This window comes from Scatophagus argus, chromosome 13, assembly GCF_020382885.2.
Source record: "Scatophagus argus isolate fScaArg1 chromosome 13, fScaArg1.pri, whole genome shotgun sequence".
NCBI lineage: Eukaryota > Metazoa > Chordata > Actinopteri > Scatophagidae > Scatophagus > Scatophagus argus.
This window is the reverse complement of record NC_058505.1, coordinates 2,200,761-2,223,652: the sequence shown is the minus strand read 5'-3', so window position 1 is coordinate 2,223,652 and position 22,892 is coordinate 2,200,761. Positions and strand designations below refer to the sequence as shown.

At 43.4% G+C, this 22,892-nt stretch overlaps 1 protein-coding gene across 2 annotated transcripts in view; it reads right to left on the bottom strand.

Annotated features, from left to right (window-relative positions):
- Positions 1-379: 379 nt before the first annotated feature.
- The window catches only part of LOC124069023 (extended synaptotagmin-2-A-like), a 36,622-nt gene continuing 14,109 nt past the window's right edge, over positions 380-22,892 (bottom strand). The window contains exons 7-24 of one of the 2 annotated variants that reach the window (XM_046407710.1): positions 21,808-21,897; positions 16,746-16,801; positions 14,066-14,186; positions 13,319-13,495; positions 12,774-12,856; positions 12,361-12,409; positions 12,065-12,154; positions 11,737-11,832; positions 8,690-8,752; positions 6,764-6,838; positions 6,088-6,174; positions 5,861-6,010; positions 4,972-5,414; positions 4,768-4,866; positions 4,552-4,683; positions 4,357-4,462; positions 4,051-4,100; positions 380-3,535 (exon numbers count right to left, since the gene is read on the bottom strand). In XM_046407710.1, the coding sequence (XP_046263666.1) occupies positions 3,490-3,535; positions 4,051-4,100; positions 4,357-4,462; positions 4,552-4,683; positions 4,768-4,866; positions 4,972-5,414; positions 5,861-6,010; positions 6,088-6,174; positions 6,764-6,838; positions 8,690-8,752; positions 11,737-11,832; positions 12,065-12,154; positions 12,361-12,409; positions 12,774-12,856; positions 13,319-13,495; positions 14,066-14,186; positions 16,746-16,801; positions 21,808-21,897 (2,013 nt within the window). In that variant the 3' untranslated portion in view covers positions 380-3,489. The remainder of the gene's footprint in view (positions 3,536-4,050; positions 4,101-4,356; positions 4,463-4,551; positions 4,684-4,767; positions 4,867-4,971; positions 5,415-5,860; positions 6,011-6,087; positions 6,175-6,763; positions 6,839-8,689; positions 8,753-11,736; positions 11,833-12,064; positions 12,155-12,360; positions 12,410-12,773; positions 12,857-13,318; positions 13,496-14,065; positions 14,187-16,745; positions 16,802-21,807; positions 21,898-22,892) is intronic. The other variant, XM_046407711.1, reaches the window with a different exon arrangement.

Sequence of the window (22,892 nt, the reverse complement as noted above, 5' to 3'; positions counted from 1 at the left end):
AGCCCTGCAGACTCCTGCAGCCTCACATGGACCGGACTCAGGATCCACGAAGAGCACTCGAGTCCATCGTTTCCACAGTGTGTGGAAGACGTCTCCTCTTCTAACGAGGACTGTCATTGGTGCAACCTGCTCCAGTCACCACCGTCAGTAGTTTGGTGGCAGCTGGTCAGAGTTCTGACGCCTTATTGGCTCCAGCTGTTGAATCCAACCTTTTAACATCCAAAAAGTCGATCCGCTTAACGCCGCGTGCACCTTTAATTTAACGATCAAATCAAAGTCCGAACAACATCCTGGCAGCTTTCACTTCCTCCCCAAAAGGCCAACCAGTAACTCAGAGGAGTCATGAGATGATTTGTTAGAAAGCAGAAGAAGCAAATTAACGTGACAAGAAGTCATTTTTCTTTATTTAATCTTTGCGTCGTGAGTGTGAATTACTGGATTATTTTAAATCTCCAGGACCCCAATAAGTTCAGATAAAACACGTTGTACAATATTAACGTGACCAGACAAGTTTCTCTGCAGTGATGGATGAAAAGAAGGACCAGAAGCCACAGTCCTGCACGGCTTCGTGCTGCAGCCAAAGCTCTTTATTGGTTCTGAAAGACATTGAGGAGACATTCTGAAACATGGCGAACTGCTGGAGCATTTTGTCACATGTTGATTATCTCTGGGACGTGTGGACTTTAAGGCACAAGAGAAATTAAGAAGACAGAGAAAACAAAACGTCTTTCAGGGGCAAAAAAGTCCTGTGGCTTACAGACAATCGCTGTGATTCTTTCAAAATAAAACACACAAGAGGACAAAAGAGGGTGGCGGCTGGGAAATACAAGCAAAGACCACGACAATGCAGAACGGCACAGTTAACTTACATATGAGTAAAATATTTCCTTAATGCACAAAAAGGCAAAGTCTAAACGTCAGAGATCCTCCTGTGGGAAAACATCTGCATTATGTTTGTTACACATAAAAATCCCTTCGCTCTAAAGTGTTTTAACGTGATGAAAAGTGCACGTACAGCTAAGAAAGAAAAGGTAAATGACTTTTTAACACTCACAGGTGAGTCCTGCTTCAGGCTCTGCATATTTTCTGTGCAACTTCAACAGACGAGGCACAAGGAACAATGAAACTTTGGTTAAGACTGTTGATTCATAAACAAAAAGCGAACGACTCACAATGACTGAAGTGGAGTTTATCATATCAACCCCAACGGAACAAACACCAGTGACCCGCGAAATGAAGCCCATTTAGACACCAAGTCTTAGGGAAGAACATTCTGAATATTCCTCACTTTTTGAAGCCAATATTTCTCAAATTTTTCTGGAGATTAAAGCATCTTTTTAATTATTCTGCAGTTTTGTTGCATAAATTTGTGCTGTCTTGGTGATGTTTTCAGCCCTTTCACCTCTGTGTTTGTGCAGGTGTGTAAATCGTTAATTCTCATAAAAAAGTGAAGGTTGTCTGTCCAAATACAGGACAGACTAAAAACCTTCGACCATTATTACTGATGAAGGGAAAACTGAAAGACTTTTAATGTGGAAAGCTGGCAGGAAGTGTTTTCTTGATGGAGGAAAAACTCGATTCCAGTGGAACAATTTGAATTAATGAAGGTAGATTAAGAGAATTTATTTGAGAATTTAGTTTTCCCTGTATTATTACTGGAGGGCGCCAAAGTGGGGACTTTAACCTTCTAACACAGTAGCTTTAAATCAGGGGTGTGCAAACGTTTTCCCTTTGGACGGCCAAAAACAAACACTGACTAAATGATGATGATGCAAATTGTTTCCAGGCGGAGCAGAAGTTCCCTTAACTGACGGACTTCCTGTGCAAAGTGTCCTTCTGCCCGCTGTGCTCAGATTGTGAAAAACAATTAATAATTAGGGATTCAGTACATTTAAAGAGCATTTTACCTCACAAAAATAAAACAGTATAAACATAATTATAACATGTTTAAATCAATTTTCACTTGAAACATCTGGAGGGTTGATCTGAGCCTCAAACGGACCAACTCCGGCCTGTGGGCCCCAGCCCTCCTTTAGATGAACGAATGATGCAGGAATTACTTTAAAGGAATAGTTCAGCATTCTTGGAAATCTGCTTTTTGTGTCTTTATCAACAGTTTGATAAAAATAAAAAAGGAAAACATAAACATAAAGTGAGCAACTGGTTAGCTTAGCTTAGCATCAAGACTTGAACTGCAGGGAAACATCCTGTTTAGCTCAGACTGAAGACAACCTCACTGATCAGCACATTAAACCAAAGTTTAGCTGATTGGGGTTTACTGTGGCGGGGTGCTGGGACTTCCTGGAGTCTCGCTGTCTCTTAGATTGAGTCCAGCACATACAGGAAATCCCTGCAAGACCACAACTTGTTAGGTGGTGGTGGATTTCATTACCTACAGACAGAATCAGGCCGACTGTTTCTCTGTTTACATGCTAAGCTAAGCTAACCACCTCAAAAGAGTCGCCTGTTCGATTCCACCCATCGACCTTTGGTGCACGTCTCTCCGCCCATTTCCTGTCTGCCTCTTCACCTGCCACACAGACAGGCAAACATGCCCAAAACAATCATCTTAAAAAGGTTATTATTTTTTATTATTTCAAGACTTGACACTTGAATTTTTATAAATCTTCAGTAAAAATCTGCTAAAACAAACAAATATTTCTGCTAGATCAATTTAGACAATGTTTAGGCGGCAACCGAGAAGAAGATCCCAGACGGATGTGCAAATATTCCGTTTCAGAAAACAAACAGGTAACAATGGCCTCATTTCACTCTACGCTCTGGAGTAAAACTAAACAATCCGGCAGTCAAACGGACACACCGTTAGCGTACTTACAGCTCTGTCCACCTGGCTAACACACACATCATCACGTTGGACCAAAGCTGCGTTACCAAATCCCACCAGGGCCAAAGAATTAAATACTTCTCGTCTCTTTGGTGGCGTCTTTGCCTGCGACTGACCGCCTGCTCTGCTGCACAAACTTTGTCTCGAACGTTTTTCATTACAAAAAACAAAAATAAAATTGCAAACAATCATTTGGCCAAGTAAGAGCCCACGCCTCTGTCTTATCGGTAGAATCTGTTTTGTTCAGCGTCATCTCGTGTATTTACAAAGCTGTACATCGACGTTCGTTTTAGCCAAACTCGAGGCAGGAAGCTGCTGCTGCAACAGCAAATAAAACAGATTGTCTTCCTCTACAGCTGGGTCTCCTATAGAATACAGACTTCCACAGCAGTACACCGGGTAATACATGGTACTCTACATGTTGCATACTCCCTTTAGTCTATCAGCCTTTCACTTCTTAAAGGGGAGGTTCGCCTTGCGACTGATGAGATTAAATGTCAAAAGCTGCTGATCTGTTTCCTTTTGTACGAGTAATGAAAATAAAAAAAAAGCCACACTGAAGACTTAATGGAAGTGTATAAAGTGGATGTGTGGTGATATGATCATGATGGTGATGATGGTGATGATGGTGATGTCGTAGCCGTCTATAGCTGATGAGGCTTCGTCATTCCATCTTCACTCAGCTCATACCTGCAGGAGGAGGAGAAGGAGGCTTTTATTTTGAAATCTCCCAGGTTCTTTCTTTGACAGACCTCACATTTCATGTATAAACTACTTTCTTCCTGCATCAAAACGTGCGTCTGCTCGTGGACTGGCGGCAGGATGTAAACGTTAGTGGTGTCCTCCTCAGCTGAGCTGTAACGTTAACGAGCTTCTCATCCTCACTTCCTTCAGCTCAGTGATATGGAAGAAAATAGTCCCTCTAGTTCCACTACATCGCACAGAAGACGCACACCTCTACAGCTGATATTTCCAAACTCTGCAACTTACACCTAAACTAGATGGATAAGCAGCACATCAGGTGAACTGTCCCTTTAAGTCAAGAAACACTTGTTGCCAAAAAATGTTCCCTTAAAAGTAATCTTTTCACTGAAAAACTAATATAGTTTTAAAAGACATTTTGCTTGCTTATAACATCTTGAGACTGAGCTCTGTGTGAGGGTTTACGTTATCTGATCCTGATAAAGGACTGATCCGAGACTTACCACTGTGTCCAGCCCTTACTGATGTCATCGTGGGTCAAATCCACCAGAACCTGGTGAGAAAAGGCAACACACTTTGCTTTAATGACTCAATTTAAATAACAAATTGACTTTAATGTCCAAACTCATCAGCTTCACCTGAAGACATTTTTGTCGATAACTTTAAGGTCCTAAATTCACTAACAGATCGCCAAAACGAAGAAGATTTAAGTCCAATCATGAAACAAGGATTTCCGCTTAAATTCCGTTCATTTGCCAGGATTCAAGGAGCTGCCTAGAAAGAAGCGACCTTTCGCAGGCGGTCTTTACCTTTCCCAGAAGGCCTTTGTGTTTGGAGAGCAGACCTCCGCCGTTCTTCACCGCGACATCCAGAGTCCGCCTGTGGAGCTCCACGAGGGAAACGGTGAACTCAAACCTGATCGGGCAGAGAGAAAGTTCAGCTCTTCCACTGACTGATTGGCAGCAAACGGGTTAAAGTCAAAACCATCAAACGAGAGGACTCACGTCTGATCGTAAATCGGGTTGAGGGTTTTCTTGAACGTGTGAGTTTTCCTTCTGCCTGACCGCCGTTTGTCAGGAAGCAGGTAGAGGCGGACGTAAGGATCTGAGCCGTGGTCGGTGAACGCGATCAGGTTTCTGTGGAGGCAGACAAACTTGAGAGTGAAACCTTACACACAGTCAATTTCAGAAGAAGCTCCTCACTCTCTGATTGGTGCGTACCTGCAGGCGTGAACGACCACGATGAGTTTGTTCCTCTGGGAGCTGTGCCTGACCGTCAGCTGGACCTCACCCAGGGGGAAGTGACTGGGGCCTGAACCACTACAGAGACAGAGAGGAGGGCGTAAACCCATCAAATCTACCCCTGACTGTCAGACCGATCAACAGATGGACAGATAAGCTGATATATGACTGATTGATGGTTACTTCTGCAGCTGCTGGAGTCTCAGCTGCAGCTCCTGAGCAGCGTAGGGGTTGGAGATGTCCGATGCGATGCTGGGCGTTGGCTCCTTGCCTCCAGCCAGCTGCTGCTGGAAATCAGAGATGGCCAGGTTGGAGGTGCTCCTCCCGGTCTGTGCTAGGCTCTGATCTCCTCCTCCAACTCCTCCTCCTCCCCCTCCGCCCTGACCCAAGTCTGTGCTTCCCGGAGACCTGACGGAGTCATCCGCCTCCCTGCGTCGGTTCAGCAGGTCCTGGGCGGTCAGTGAGGTGGAGGGAGGTTGGGTGTCAGAGGTGGAGGGGGGAGGCTTGGGGGAGTCAGAGGAGACAGAGGGTCGTGGGGTGGGGCTGGAGGAGCTGGACTTGCGGACCTGCACGGAGGACGGGGTGGAGTCTGAAGACGAGGACGTGTCCTTATCTAGGCACAACACCTGAAATCATAAAGACAAAAAGGCATCCATCTTCTGTGGGAAAACCTCCAAAATATTTAGAGAAATTACTGCTTCCTCTGAAGTTTAATCATGTCTCTCAGTGTGGACATTAGCTTAGCTTAGTTTAGTTTAGCTTAGCTTAGAACCTGGCAGCAGCAGTGAAGTCAACCCGGATCTCTACAAAGCTGGAAACAGACATTAAACTATACTGTGTATTTGATCCAGTACAATAAACAAACTATTATCAGGTTCTGTCTCTCAAACCACAGACACCTTTTACTGCCACATGTGGGAAGATAAAAAGCTTCTTAGGACTTGGAGCCAAAGTGAGATGAACCACTTTAGCCGAATGCAGACTGATCTGCTGGTGCTAAATGTACAGTATGTCTTAACAAAGGACTACTGTTTTTCACTTAGAAAACATCCTGTGCAGGTTGTCCACCTACCCGCAGAGCCATCTTCATCTTGAGAGTGCAGCTCGGTCCAGAGTTCTTCAGGGGGAAGCGCTGGTTCAACGTCATCTCCTCCGCCTCCAGCAGGCGACTCAGAGGCAGCGTTAACGTTCCCAGCGAACACTCGTGCTTCTCATCCTTCACCTGGAACAAACAAAAACATTAGCTGCAGGATAACGTCAGTCACAGCTCATGTAACCCACATTTTAACCCCTCCGTACCTCGACCTCCAGCTCTTGGTTTTTGGGGTTGTGGATGAGGAAGGTGAAGGATTCTTCCCACACGGGTTCATTGGTTTTATATCTGGTCTGGCAGAGGATACAGCAGAGAGGAGTTAGAGGGAAGAGAAAACAGAGGAATGCTTCACAGACTACAGACAACTGCACAACTGAAAATGTATACACAATAAGCTGAAAAGTTACACTGAGGGAAAAGAAATCTTGTAAAAATGACACCATGTCAACATCCAGCAAATTGCAAAAGACTGACTGTCCGACATGGTTAGCCTAGCTTAGCATAAAGACTGGAAGTGAGAGGAAACTGCTGGCTTGACTCTGCCCAAAGTGAACAAAACATGTCTATAAACGTTTCTGAAGAAGATAAATTCAAACAGAAATGTAAAAGCGTTTGCAGCCTAATTTTGGAACAGGCTACAATGGCTCTTCCCCCTTTTTTCCAGAATATGCTAAGCTAAGCTAAGCTAACCACATTCTGACTTAATTTCCTAAAATGCTGAACTATTAACTAACTGAAAGATGAGGTTGTCTGTCAGGAATGTATTTAACATATTTTGTGACTTCAAAGGTGCAGTTCGGATGCTCACTGGGACAACAATAAAGATGACAGTGAATGATCTGATGGTGGTAGATGTGAATGTGGACCAAGTCTGGGTCTCACCTTGCTCTCGAAGGACTTGTGTCCCACTGTGAACTGGACAAATGGATTGGGATCGCTGGTCACTTTTTTACCAGACTGCATAAGAAGAAAAACAGATTTTACAAACAAGAAAGAGTTACAGCTAGCAGGGAGTTAGCAAACTCTGCTAGCATTTAAGGCATTTGGGAATTTCACTCTGAGAAAAGATTTTTTTTTAACTTAATGAAAACACAAGAGTATTTTCTATTTCAAGCAGCAAGAAATTTCTTTAAGAATGATGCAGTGGTGGTGTCCTCAAGTCTGCTTTGGTCAAGATTTAGCTCAAAAAGAAAATGCAGCTATACAGGATGTTCTATGGGTTCAAAATTTGCACATATATGGTGTCCTTATCTCGTCTTTACCCTGATACCAAACTACTCAGCGCTACACATTTAACACATTTCAGCACAAAATATGTTAATGGTCATGTGAAGGAATTAAGTAGTCAAGTAAATCAGGTAAAACCACACCAGATCGGTTTAAAAGAGAAGATCAATTAAAAGTTTTAGAATCAAAAGAGTGTAAAAGTACCACAATGTTGTTATTTACAACACACATTGTTAGTTTTAGTTAACAAACACGATTAGTGGACTTTGTTAATGATTTCACAACAACAACAGTCAGTAAGTACAGTCCGAGTAGCAGCAGCAGCGCCTCCTGCTGGGTACGTCATCAAATCACTTTGTTCAGGGATGATTTGAACGAGCTTCAGATGTTTTCATAGGACACTATGAAGAATCCCCAGACCAAATTCAGCAGGTCAGTTTGGGTATAAAACTGTGTAACCTACGATCAAACAGGACTATTTCACTGGTGTGAGGGCGTCTATAACGACAAAAAGCAGACAAACATTACCCATTCTGTGCTTAGGCAGCTAATCTATGTGCTTATTTCAGACTACAGTATACACTATGTGGCCACAAGTATGTGGACACTTTCATGCTCATTTTGTTCTGGGGGTGTTTTTCCTTGTTTGGTTAAAGCCCCTAAATTCTAATGATAACAAATCTTACAGCTACAGCATAAAATGGTATTTTAGACAGTATTGTGCTTCAAGCTTTGTGGCTGGAACAGTTTGTGTTCATTCCTGTGTAAACATGGTAATACAATGTGGTAATACAACCATGCACAAAGCCAGGAGGGGAAGAACTTCATTGGTCTGCACCTCAACCCCAACCAACACCTTTGAGATGAAGTGGTTTTGGGTCAAAAAACTTGCTTTTAAAGGGTGCCGGCCAAATTACTTCATTACCACCGAGTACTGACTGACGTTAAATCAATCAGTGTCAAATTTGAGTGCCAATGGAGAGCTGAACCCTCCTTGAATGCCAAAACTGAGGTGAGTGAGGCATTGATAGCTTCATCAATATCTTCATGTGATTAATTAGCCAGTTGGGCTGTTTTCACTGTCTTGGAATACGCTAGCTTACGTAACAGGTAATGTGGGTCTTCTTCTTTGGATAAGGCAGACCACACCCTGCAGAGGTGCAATGCTGCCCTCTACTGTTTGGCATTATGTTTTGTTATTTATTATTCCGTCCAATACTGTGTTGATATTCCTTCAGTTTCTTCATTTCAGTCCAGTTCTCCAACTGCTCCCAAGTCTTTGAACAGCATCCTCATTTGAAGCAACAACTGAAACTACACACAGAGACGGTGAAGTACTGAGGAAAGGTACTGTTGTGTCCCGCTACCAAGCTCCCTCAGTCAAAAGTGACCAGGATCCAACCCAAGTGATGACAACCATGTGAACCAGGTCTTATCACACCTGCATCAGCGTTGAGCCCGGCTGAATGGTGTCCACATACTTTTGGCCACACACTGTATATATTACTGAGCGTGCACGTGTCACTGTGTTCGTCCTCGGTGTCTGAGCGATATGGGTGTGCTTCATTATCGTGTCGTTACCTTGATGGCCTTACTGACCGAGGCCTTCCTCAGCCCCGTTTGGTTGAACTCTAACGGATTGCGCTTTGATTTTCCCCCAGGGACAAGGCAGGAGAGAGCAAACAACACACACACACACACACACACACACACACACATCATCAGGTTATTTGGGAAAAGGAGGGGCATGCAGGGAGGAGGAAGAACACACCAGGAGCCACCAGACCATCACCAAACGATGGGACACGATGAGACAGACAGAGAGACAACAGGGATGATCACATGGTTAATGTCATTCTCCAATTAAACTGGACATGAGGTCAAAACTACAGTCCAACCACAACTCATTTTTCCAGCCGAAACTGGAAATTATTACAAAAACATCAACTGCAATTATACAGCAAGCATACGGTCGATCTTAATTAAGAGAAAAAATGAGAAAATGCAGTTTGAGTTGGATCTCAGTACGTGCCAGAGTGAGCTGAAACCGGTTGGACTCTAGTCAGAATACCACAGCATGAGATGGAGAGAGACGACATGAAGATCGGAGGGATCATCTCGACCGAGAGGAAGCTCGGGTGGTTTTGAGTTGTGGTGATAATTCAATAGATCTGTTCACATTAAAGCTCCTCTCTTACAGGAGGTCAGACTCAGCACGTTTACAATACACTGAACAGGTAATAAAACTGTGCAACAACAAAAGTATGTGGAGGCCACACTCGTATTTTCATCAACCAATCACATCGGGACACAAAACGCAGGTATGGATGCTAAAGACGGCCAATTAGAGCTGCCAAGATTAGTCGATTAATCAATCAGCCAATCAAAAGAAAATATTTACCAAATGTTTTCATAATTAATCAGTCATTTCTCAGGTAAGCTTTCCAGTCTCTCCAGCCTCTTAAATGTCAGGATTTGCTGCTTTTCTTTCTCATTTATGTCAATAAATGTGGACTTCTTTGAGATTTGGACTGCTGGCTGGACAAAAGAAGGGCTCTGAAAACATAACGTTGTATTGATGAGCATTTTGTACATTTTGTTTTTATATTTTATAGACTACAACTACTCATGAAAATAATCGTAAGTGGCAGCCCTAAAGTCAATTTATCTCAGAATGACACGATCATAAATGTCGACCTGAAAAGACGAGCATGACCTCCGGGTGAAAAACTGCAAACTGACAGATTAAAATCTGAATATTGTAATTTTTAGTTAAACCAACTTTATTTTTTGTTAAGAATTTCATGCTTTTCCCCCTCCTGTTCCTGAGGTCAGCCTTGACATAACATGAACAAATGGGTCTCAGTCCAGGTCAGTCCAGGTCATGTGAGATCAGTGATGGAAGCAGAGATAAGATGTTTAAGCAATACACAGACTTGTTGACAAGTTAGTGCCTCATCGGTGACATCTAGTGGCAAACGATCAGCACTGCATAATTCATTTTCTCCTGTCAAATGTCTGTGTATTCTTTTAAATGGGCTAAACTTGCTTCAGTTTTTCCATGAAGCAATAAACATGTGCTGCCCCCTGGTGGCAGACTGGGGTCGAACAGCCACAGAGGAGGCTGGTGGGGAAAACCTGTTCATACACAATGAATGAGCTTATGGGGAAGGATGGAGGGAAAGCAATCCAGAGAGAACCTCAACCTCCCTGCTCTCACTGCGATCGAACTGCATTCTTTCCTCTAAACATGAATCACGCGTAAAGCGAATGTGCTGCTACATACAACATAAATAATCCTCACAAACTGTTGTGTCTGTGTTCAGGTACTGTGGTGTGATGACCTGTGAGATGACAAACACTCTTCAACAAAAACGGTCTCTGTATCTCAATATGGTGACGTTCCTTCACAATATCCCTTACAAAATAAAAGTCAATATTTTTGATCAAGATAAACTTCAACAATCAAACTTGATCTTACTAAAACTGCACAAAAATGTTCTCGTTTTTTGATTTTTAATCTGTTTGTGTTGTCCTGTGAGGCAGCTACAGAACATGGAGTTAAACCCAGACCTTAATATCAGCACAAACAGCGTTGATGGTTTTACCCTCTAAAAACTCCATCCCTATGCAGAAAAACAGCAACAGAAATGTTGCTGGACACACATCTGATGAAACTGGATGCTTTGATAGACCTAAAACAAACCCTCAGTGCTGTTCGCTCATTTTCTGGTCACATTTTTGGCTTTGTAATCCGTCCAACGGCTGCAAGCACAAACCATTCATAAAAAAAATGCTGATATTAAGGAAGTCAACTCATGCACCAGTAGGGATTCATGCTCCTCAGGCAGACAGTTCAAACCTCCAGCAGAGGTGATCACACCTCAGCATTTGGCCAAGCTACTTTAGGATGCAGAAAACAGCCAACGGACTCACAAATAAGGTCCTATAGAGGGAGGCAGTGTTCTCGCAGAACACGAGGCCCGCCGCCCGCCTCTCTTTTAAGTGTCCAGAGCCCAAGTTCCCCTCGAAGATGCTCTTCAGAGGAGGAAGAGGAGCAGGTGAAGAGGAGGAGGAGGAGAGAAGAAGCAGAGAACAAGAGCAGGCTGAAAAGAGGAAGGTCAGGCCTCAACCAGTGACATAAAAGTTCTCTGTGCTATAAAATCCTGCATGAGACGAGACAGACATTTGTTTTTCACCATCGCTTATTACCGACAGTTCGGCTACCATGAACACTTCAGACCTGAGCTGAGTAAACATAAACATGCAGGAGCAGCATAGACCACTTTCAGCAAGATCATCTAAAACTGAGCAGCAATTTTGGCCACAATCACAGTTAGTCGGTCCACTGGATGAGAGGATGAGGAAGAGGCTTTTCTCACCCATCTGCAATACAATTCAAAGTGTTCTCTCTCTCTCAAAACTCATTTGTATGATCACTACTTGACCCACTAGGGCCAACAAACACATGAGCCGCCACGTGTTTTTATGGCAAGATGCTTTTCCACCTACAAGCATCCAAAAATCAACATTCTTCTTCAGCTTGGCTTCATGATGGCTCGATTTGTTTTATTTGTTGACTCTAAGATGAAATTATTAGCGCAGGAAGTCCGATCAGACTGACTTACAGGCAAGTTTCTGGCTGAATCCAGGAAGACGATGAGCAGCGCGGACGACAAGCCGTCGTTGGCTTGACCGCGGTCGGCTTTGATGGTCATCAGCGCCTGAAAAAGAGATAACTGCTTAGTTTTTGGTGAAACGGATCCTGGGAGGCTTCAGGAAAAGTTCACAGGCTGGAGGTTAAAGGGAGAAGGAGCAGGTTTTTAAATATGGTAATTATACGTTATTTTTCTGCAGAATCTCACATTAATTTTTTGAGTTTTAACGAATGCCTTAACGCGTGTGTGGAGGGGATCTTTAAACACTGAGATGAGGTGTGAAGCAGCGGTTCCCTACCTGGTCCAGCTTCTCAGGTGTGGGCAGCAGAGACAACCACTCCAGTTTAATGTGGAGCTTTCCTGTAGCCACATCTTCCAACACAAACCACTGAAGACAAAGACATGTCCTCTGTTAGTACCAGTATTACGCTACTTTCCAAAGACAATTTCCACCCAGCAGCAGGCTCCTTCAGCAATACCACATTTTCACAAGTACAAATAACTTTAGTAGAAAAACCACAGTCATTATCACATGGAAGGGAAGATATCCCCACTGTTTTAACGCAGTATTTAAGTCCAAACGAAGCAGGTTACCTCGTCGACCTTCTGCAACCTCTGGACCTCAGCCAAGTCCATCTTCAGGCTGAAAAACGAGTCACAAACAGGACAAAAGTTTCACTTGGGGGCCTCTGAATGAGGCCAACTCATCGTTTAAACTTCAGAACCCAAATATATTGCATTTCTAATAATTTAAAACAAGAAAAAGCAGCAATTCCTCACATTTTAGGAGCTAAGACAAGAAAACTATCTGCATATTTGATGGATTTATGTCTTAAACGATTAATCCTGCAAAATATTTACGCATCATAAGTTACAAGCGACAGAAGAGTAACGTTTGTGTGGACTTGGACTCGAGTTACTGTCCTGAAGATAAGAGTGGGACTTGCTCCCCGGACACAGACTGTAGGTCTGTAGCAGCAGTTTTGTTGTTTTGACAGAAGCCTTACCACCCCAGGAAGTCGTCTTTATCCGTGTCTTCATCAAACAGCTCAATGTTCATGTTCTGTCCCGTGTTGTCGCATATCAAGGCCTGAGAACACAAACAGATTTGGAAACAGGACTGATGTAGACTGGACATACAGAACATCAGGGTTTTGGAGAACAGGTGCTTGGATTCATTTACTGTCAGTGCACGAAAATAAGATCATCTGGAGTCATAACGACTTTGAAATAAGGGAGTTTTCCTTTAAGATGAATTTGCATTTAATCTTAAGATTCAATGACGCCTTAAGCTTGCGGTCAACACGTTCGCCATGGGTAAAGCAAAGGGAGGACTTCCTGACAAAATCACAAGTTCAACGAAAAAAACTACAGCTGACAGTGACAGATAGTATTTGTTCTGTGTGAAATATCAGGGTGGGATGTTCACAGTGGCAGCTCCTTCATTCTGATGAGATCTGTGGACATGCTGCTCATCTTTTTCACAAGATGAAGACAAAATGATAAAATATTGTTTCCACGTCTCAGCGAGGGGTCAGACCGCGTCGCTCACCTCGTACACTTCGTTCCACTTCGGGTGTACTGTCTCGTGGATCACTTTGCTCTTGAAAAGCTGCGTCCCGATCTCGAGGACTCCATATGGGTCTGACTTGCCCTTGATCAGACCCCCTAGGAACTTGTCTTTACCGAGCAGGTCCTGGGCCTCGAGGAAGTGGATCCTCAGGACGCCCTGAGGAGACAGACGGGCAGAGAGCAGAGATGAGGCTGGACCAGGAGAGGAGGGTTGTTAAAAAGCATCAAGGAAACAAACAGACCACCTGTGAAATCAGTTTATGTTTGTTGAAAAATGAGGATTTTGTCAAAGATAATAAGCACAACTTTTGGATTCAAATACATCTCAGGGAAAGATCCACAGGTTGGCTCTGAGCAAGACTCAAGTCAGAAAGGTACAACGACTTATGTTGAGCATAAGAATAGTTTCCCTATTGGCTCAGAAAGAACAGAATAAGTGATTTACTGTAAAAACAGAAGTTTTGAGCGAATAAAGGAAATCAGAGCAGTTAAGTTTATCAGGCAGGTCCTGCGTTTGGTCAAAAGCGACTCCATGTGAGTTAGCTGGAAGCTAATTTGAAATTGCAGTTCCTGATGTCAAATAAAACTTTAAGCAGTGGATGTTAACTTTAAGAGCATGAACAGCATGAATAATGAACAGGAGGAACAGAGGAGCCAAAGGTCAGACGTTTAAGATGGAAGGAAAGTTTGGACTTTTGGGGAGCTTTTCAGTGCTGATGTGTGTTACCTTGGGAATGGGGAAGCGGAGCTGAGCCAGCTGGGCCTCCCCCACCAGGGGGATGTTGATGCGGTTGGGCAGGACCAGGTAGTTGTAGATGATGTCCTGGATGATGTTGTCACACAAACCACTGAGACATTTGGACAGAGAAGGAGAAGGAAAGAACAGATATGGGAAAGAGAAGAGAAGGAACGTGAAGAAGAAGGATGGAGGGAGACGAGGAAAAGAGTAGAAAGACTTAACATTAAAAACAAGAAAATATGTGCATGTTGTCGGACAGACTGTAAGCTTCAGCTGAGGGTAATTTAAACAATATGAGCTGCACGTCTAATTTCGTCCTCACCTTTTTCATACAGGGTGGACAGAATGAATGGACGAATACAGACAACAGTTTGCCTCACTTCCTCTAGAGGGCAGCAGTGAGCCGCATGAAAACATAGCTGCTTCACTTAGAACTACAGAAATAAATCCCCGCAAAGAGGGCTGATCCAAGGTCAGTTTCAGCCCTGGATTAGCTATGCAAAGATGATTTCAACATGCTAATTTCTGGTCTGCTCAGAGACTAAACGCATAATCATGTTAGACACACACACACACACACACACTAAGACAGGTGAGCTCAGTTTTGGTTTTTTTGCCTCACCCTAACACACAGGAGAGTGAGGAGGGCGGGGTGAGGGCAGCAGACACACACACTCACACACACACAGGTATTTTCCTACAAACTCGTTGAACAGGGAAAGCTGCATTTCACAGGGTGGAGTCTTTCTCAAACCACAGTCAGTTCTCTGCTGGAAGCAAACAGCACACCTACAGGAAGTGGCAGCAGGTCAGTTTGGGAGCAACAACACGGTGCGCAGTGAGCAGGCAGACAGTCCTCTGCTGGAGGAGCAGGAGGTGCTGTTCACCACCTTCAGCTCCTGTTGTTGTTGTTGTTGTTGCATTTATAATCAAGGCTTGTCAAACCATTCAGCAGATTGTCAGAACATTTTGTACAGATGTTCACAGTCCTCAGATGATGCATGCTAATGCAGTGGTTCTCAAAGTGGGGTCTGGGGACCACAGGGGGTCCTTTTATTGTCACTGCAAAGCAAACAACGAACCTAGGAATGTACGACTATTTTAGTTTCATACACTTTACAGTCTAATAAAATTTCAAAATGCAAAATTCTTATCAGATGGGATGTGAAATGGTGGTCTGGGGTCAAATTCGTGACAGTTTTGGGGTCCTTAATGTGAAAAAGTTTGAGAACCAGTTTACCCTGATGACTTCGCTGATCCCCTCATCCTTGAGGTTCACATTTGTAGTTTTGGCTGTCCGTCATCCTGAGAAGTTTATTCAGCTCTTTGGTCTCACAAAGAGCTCATGAAGAAATAACTGATGATACACGTGATAAGTGTTATGGGACTGCAAAGCGACTGCATGTTATAAATAATGAGAACCTGTTCACGCAGTCTCAGTTCAATTATTTGGTCCACAGCAGAGTCCGACAGACAGCTTTCACCCCAGTCCAAATGCACGGCGCTAAACGAGACCGAGGGACTACACCACTCACGCCAAAAGTCCCATCACTGACGTATCTGACATGTGCATTACAAAGTATTTGTGTAATTTTGTGTTTTGTTGCTGCCTCGGGTCTACAAACGCTTCTCCCAATTCAACACAACATCACATCTCCGTCTGAGGCGGCTCTCCTTTCATAATCACGTTACTATAAATACCAACAGTTAGTGGGGAAAGATAAAGGTCATAATCCACTCTGTGATCCGGTGCTTAACGTAATGGTTTCAGCCTGAGAGCCTGACAGACCCGCTCCAGGCTGCGTGTCCACCGGGAACGTCTCTCCAAAGCACCGGATTCATTTTGTCATCATACAGAAGAGGAAGGATGTGCTCCTGCACGCTGCGAAGAGCTCTGAGTGCTCGGCATGTTTTTAGTCTTCCTGCTGTTCACGCTTCACAGTGATCACATGTGATGTTTTCCGACTAAAAGAGCGCAACAGGGCTGTAAAAGCTTTCCAGTTGGCTGTTTAAAGCATTATGCAAAATTACGCGTATTTCTACTCTGCCATTAAACAAATAAACTCTTATGGACATGTCACGACTACATGATTAATGGCACGCCTGAGGTTATGTTTACTCCTGACGCAAAGCCCCACCACTGTGTTTCTAAAAGGCTTTCTGTTTTCTCCACCATGGAAGAACAACGTCAGTGTCTCTTCTTCAACAGACAAACTCTTTATGTTCCAATAGTTCAGCTTTTTCCGGCCATTTCCACTCAGTATGAGTGATGTTTTCGTTTCAGATCTTTCAGATTTTTCTGAAACTTTTATGATATTTCAGCTTAAATCTTAGAGACAGGAAAAGAACCAGTTTGAAACAGCTGAACCACGAATATGTAATGACGACAAGATCATTTGTTTCAAGATGGCACCAATTCACTCACCTAATGCATGCTCTAAAATGTGTTTTTCCCTGACTGGTTAAAGGTAAGCTGTGCACTTTGTGACCTGCAGCAGAGTTTCTCTATGGGTGGGTCACAGGTCCACCGACCTTCAGGCAGTGGTGCACTTAGACCACATAAAGACAAAACAGACACAGTTATGACATCCTGTCTCCATCAGTCTCCATCACACACACACATACACACACACACACACACACACAGCCATGACGTGCAGATACTTACTTGACACCAGGGATGTCCAGCATGTTTGTGAGTCCTGTCCAATTGATGTCCAACAACTGAAAGAGAGAAGCAACCTGATTAAAGATCATTAAAGATTTAGTAAAAGACAAACTGCTCCCTTTCATGAGAAGCACACAAACTAATTTTTAAAGTCAGAGTCGACTTCTGATCCCATATTTTGTTATATTATAAGTTTGTATATTTCCTTTACATAACAAATTTATTGGTCTTAAACCACTAAAAATGAATTCAAAGTTTCCTCTGGGAAACTAAAGTTCTTCCCAGCACTGCGCTCTTCCTCCTCGACGCCTGATCATCTCCTCGCCGACAGCGTCATGAGTCAGCAGAGCAGCAACAGCAGGAGCTGAGGGGCGCAACTCTCATCGATCGACAAGATAATCAATAGAGCAGGGCAGACTGGGTCGGCCCTCTGGACAGGAAGTAAGCAGTCAGCTCTGTCGTCTCCCTGTCCTATGACATTATCTCAGCAAATAAACAGCTGTTAGATGCTGCAGTAGATCAGGAGAGAAGTCAAAATAAAATTAAAAAGGGGCTGAAACGCAGATGGAACATCAGGCACAACCACAGTTGATAAAAAACATCCAACATTCAGACTGCGATTTCTTCAGAAATTGCTTAGTTAAACTCTAAACTGATCTGAGCAACAGCAAGAGCAAGTCAGGGCAGTTTTCTGTCAACCACGGCAGCTCCTCCAAGAGTATTTGACAAAGGTTTGGTTTGGAGGTAATTTGAAAGAACAAGTCTTCATTTGTACTTTGTGACTTTATACGTGTGCAACAATGAGACCATAACCTCTTCCAGAAACTAATCCAACAGGACGCCTTCAGAGACAGTGCAGACAGACACTGATCCATGATGGAGCCTAGAAAACACTTCAGTTATTGTCTAAATACAGACTGCACTTGTTGCCGTTAATTAAAGTTCTGACGATGAAAGATGAAGCCCAACGCTGCAGGCAGCAACGTGTTCTTCAGTTACAGATTTCACAAAAGGAAACTTTTCTTTGTATTCTTAACCTGGTTCTCTAGCTCAGTTCCTACACGTCACCATAGAATTGGGTTACCTGAGGAACCGGAATATGAGGAGAACATGACGTCACTCAGTGTGTCAGACAGGAATGTCCAACAGTCTGACAGTCAGTGTAATAATCACAGCACACACACCTGACACACCCTGATACCTACTGCACATCAGCCAATGCCGCTACTAAAAACTGCACCAGGGCGGCATAGAGGTCTGGACTTTGGGGCTTGCTGGTCACCACCATCTTTTGTCAGAACATGCAGGCAAAAAAGTAGGTGTAGTCTGGATGGGGCTGAGGTGTGGCAAACAAGCAGCGACTACCAGGTCTGACTGAGACAGGCTGGGACAGGAAGGCTCTCCATCCTGATGAATATAGGATTTGATTTTCACAGTAAACAAATCCATCAGAAGTTCGTTGTTTCATCCTGTGGATCAGTCTGAGCCTGCAGGGTTCCTGCAGCAGGATCCCAGACCAACTGCTGGTCGGTCAGCATCACACAGACTGCAGCATCCAGCTCAAAAGACAATCAGCAGACTCGTGTTGGGACTCAGCTCAAAATAACACCAGTCCAAAAACCATACAAGGAGAGCGAGCAGGGTGCCAGCTGACCTGGTGTGTTTTCAAACATAACGCTGATACTGTGAGGTGGAGTGTGTGTGTGTGTGTGTGTGTGAGAGAGAGAGAGAGAGAGAGAGAGAGAGAGAGAGAGAGAGAGAGAGAGAGAGAGATTAAGAGTCACCGTGCAGTCGAAAAAGGTCATGAAGGGCTTAAAATGCTGCAAGCCGTTATGACAGCTAAAGAAAATGAAGAACAATGAGAAAAACTGACACACACATGCAAACGCACGCATACACACACACACGCACAGTACAGTAGTTCGATATACAATAAAAAAAAAAGATGCATGAATTTTAAACGATTAAACCTCCTGAACTGTGAATGTAAAATAAAAATAAAAAAATCAAGAGGTTTTATTTTTTGCTCTTTAAAAAAATGATGACTTGTTGCTGGGTAGTTTGTGAATTTCCCTGCTGGGTCAACAATAAGCTGTAAAAAATAATAATAATTTATATGTGGATTTAAATTTGCATTATTAATCAGAATCTATAAAGTTATCAAATAAATACAGTAAAATTAAAGCAGTTTGTCGCATCGTTTCATCACTGTGCAGCCAATTTTGGATGCCACCAAGTAGATTAGTGACGCAGTTTAGCATCACATCGTTTAATGTGAAAAATAAGTCGTATCCGTAAGAGTAAAATAAATGTAATGAGGTAAAAAGACAAGGCGAAGCCTGGATTTACATGTTTCGTCATTTTAGGAATGTGGTAGCTCCCTGTCATTTAGTCTTGCAGCCTCCTTCTCATTTTCAGCAGGATAGTGTGTGTGTTTGTGTGTGTGTGTGTGTGTGTGGCTGAGAAAATGAGGACACACTGTTGTGACCGTCTGCTGTGGTGGTCAGCAGTTACAGAGTTCTGCTGCATCCGTTTTGTTGCTGTTTTTGGTTTTGAACAACTGAACATAATTGAGTTGAATTAGCCAGTTAGCGAGCAGCATTTAGACTGAATTCCAAAAATATTCTACTCCTTAAACTTTCATTCTTGTCTTCAGTCCAGAAAAAACACAGAAAACCAGAGAGTTTTAACTGAACAGGCAGGACTCAGTTTGGCAGTTTGGAGTTCAGCACAGCACGATGTGAAGGTTAACATCAGTCAGTCAGTTTCCTCTGTCCATTTAGACAAGAGTTCCTGTCTTTATGTGAGACCCCCCCCCCCATGTTGTCCATGCGTTAGTCTGCATGAACATGTGGCTAATTAAATGTACAGCTGATGAGGACATGCTGGCATTGCGTAGCCTTTGCGTGTGTGTGCAGCACAGCGAGGTGGATGTCTGTCTTTCTGTGGTCTGGTTAGAACTCTACATGACGACGGCGGTGGACCACGATGTCGTGCAGCCGGGCAGGAACAGGAAGACAGCGAAAGCAGCAGGGAGGATTTCACAGAACAAGCTATAATGCTTCCAGTTTCATGACCATCAGAATTAATCGTCATGCAATAAGCACCAAGTCTGTGCAAACGCTTGTTACGCTCAGTACTGAGGCTCGTTGATTATGGCTGTGGTTATCTGAGAAATCGTTTAAAGGATATAAAAACCAAAACTGGTCCACTTACAACTTAGCAAACACTGAGATTAAGTTGAGATAGTAAGGGTCACTACATAATCTATTAGGCTGTTAGCACACAACATTAACGTGAGGGCAAAGCAGCACAGCACCCTTGTGCTTCTCTTCATACACTGAGTGAGTTGGCAGCCATCCTGGTGAGGTGCATGAATGATAAACAGCAGTTTGAACCAAACAATGATTGGTGTGTGACATCACTAAAACAACAACACACCACAACTACGCATTGTGGTTACCTGTCAATCACAGCAGCTTACAAGTAAAACTTTTACTCTTCGTAGTGAATGTCACCAAACTCGTTCCAATATGTCCAAATTAACTGGATGGTTGAACAACGTTGCAGCAAACTGAATCTGCATTCAGTGTGTTTCTTTAAACCGCACAGACTTCTGATGACACAACAAACGAAGGTTCATACGATGGCAGAAAAGGCTGAAGAACCTGCAGCTCAAACTGAACTGACAGCAGCAGAAGTCACTGCCTATTTCACAACATGCTAAAAACTCCCCCTGCAGTAAAGACAGATCATTACAACATTAATATCTTCATGATAAAACAGACAAAACATGAAATGATAAAATAATAAAACAACATCTAATTCAGCTCTTATCTGTTTTTTAGCACAAAATTCAATGTTATGATGTATATATATAATGTAATTATGTTTTCTGTTTTAAAATCCTGACCTTAGACAGTTCTGTTTGGGACACTTTGATTTCTGGATTTATTTTTATTTGTACAGGACACACTGGAGCAGGAATAAGAGACACGCTAGCAGGGCTGTCGGGAGCTAGACATCAACGTGTCGACACACCGACCTTCAGTAGGCACGTTTACAACATGCTAAATGTATACCGTTAGCTTGATAACCTTGCTAGTTATCATCCTGAGGCAGGAATGAAATTTCATAGCCATCAATTCGAAAGTTGCTGAGATATTTGACTAAAAACCCCACAGTGGTGGAGCAAAGGTCAGCAGGATTCTACAGCGTTTCATGGTAAACCATCCAATAGTTGTTGAGATATTTCTGTCTGGACAAAACTTAAGCTGCTTGATGCTGAGTGACAACAAAACTCCACTTCCTGACGAGCCACACTGTCAGTCAAGTCAACTTTCTTTACAAATTCTCCATGACAGTCTGCACAGCATCCGCCACCCTGTACCCTCAGAGCCTCGATTCAGCAAACATTTCACCACCCCCAAAAAAAACTTTACAAAGGAAAAGGAGGAGCAACACATATAATAGAGGTTGTGTGTACAGAACAGAATTGTGCTAATTGTGTTGGGTGGGAAGATCGAGCATCAACTCATCTAGCGCCTAAACTGCAGCTTATCAGTGAACACCGCCCAGATGATGAAGATACGAACAAACTCATCTCACTGATCGCCTGGTGGTGCAGGAGGTGGAGAGTTGCACTTCTGCCCAAAAAAACTCCTCCCTTTGACAGACTGAAAATATGTTTTTGGGGGAGAAGGAACTGTTTCACTTTTTGTTGGAAGCTTTTGATGGTCATCCTTTTCCATTTGCCTGAGTGATGGAAGATAAAATGTGCTGAGGCACAGGAAGGAAGACAGCAGTCAGGGAGAAGGAATGCACTGATAAAGTAGGACAGGGCTGATCCTATTACTCCAACCCTGAGATAAATGCACCAAGAGGCACCTTGTTGATGTTAATTCTTTAACTCTGACGCTGAATGTTTGCTCCCTTAATCCAGATAAATACTGAAAAATACTTTCAGTGACCCGAAAGGGCTCGTCTCGATGAGCTGCAAAGACAGTCTGGACCAGACGTAAAAGCCTAAAAGAGTAGTTAGGTTGAAGGTGGAGGTACTCACCGGCTTCTTGAGGAAAAAGACCGACAGGGCTCCGATCAGAGGCATGTCCCCCAGCAGAGGCTCCATCACCACTCTCATCGTTCCATGAAGCTGGACAGAAGATGAAAACATTAGGAATCAGTCAGTCACCCCTCAGTGATGATCGTGATGCACTTCCTGCTGTGACTCGGACAAGAGATTAGTCAGGCTACATGTGATCCCCAGCTGATCGCTGACCTGCATGAACATGCAAAGCAAAGGCCAGAGATGGATTTCCAGGAGTGTTTACAACAGGGGTGTTAAAGATGGTGTGAGGAAACGTTATGAGATGGACTGTTGCTGGGTATCGTTCAATACTGGACCCGAGCTGTTTTTATACCTAACTGATTTGAATGTGTTTTTCTACAAAACCCTTTTGTAGACCAAATTTCTCAAATCTTAGACATTTTGTTAAACACAAGCTGTAATACAAAAGGTTTTCCTAAATAAAACTGAAAATCCTCCGTCTTAATTGCACCACCATGTGCTCATATTGTACAATATGACCTCAGCAGCTGCTCTCACTCGGCTTCCTTTTAATGCTCTGTACTCATGTCATGTTGTAACGTCACCCTCATTTTGTAATGCAGTCTGGGACACACTGACTTCTTGCTTTTGAGAAAACAAGACCAAACCCGTCATTTGACATTTGGCTGTGTCCCTTGACATCGTGCCGTGAAATACTGCCATTGCAAGCCCTTTGTATTGGAGTCATGAGGACAGAAAATCTGGGTTTAAAAATCCAAAACTGGCAGACAATAAAGTGATGATTGTGGCAGAGCCAAAGAACCCGAGCGGCTCTGAGGTTTTCTCACGGCTGATAATTCTTAAGAAGAGTGAATGTTCCCCTCCAGAGCTTTTCATTGTTATGGACACGGATTTCTCGGCGGCTGCAGTGACTCAAACCTCAGACATGTGGACTGCCCGTCTGCAGCACCAAATTTGGTCACAGCTCACTCTGAGTAATCAAACGTTTTGCTCATCAAAATGGGTGCAGTGGAGAGATTAAAGATAGCCTTTTGTTTATCCACACAGCCCTCCTGTAGCTGATTCCTGCCTGAATGAGG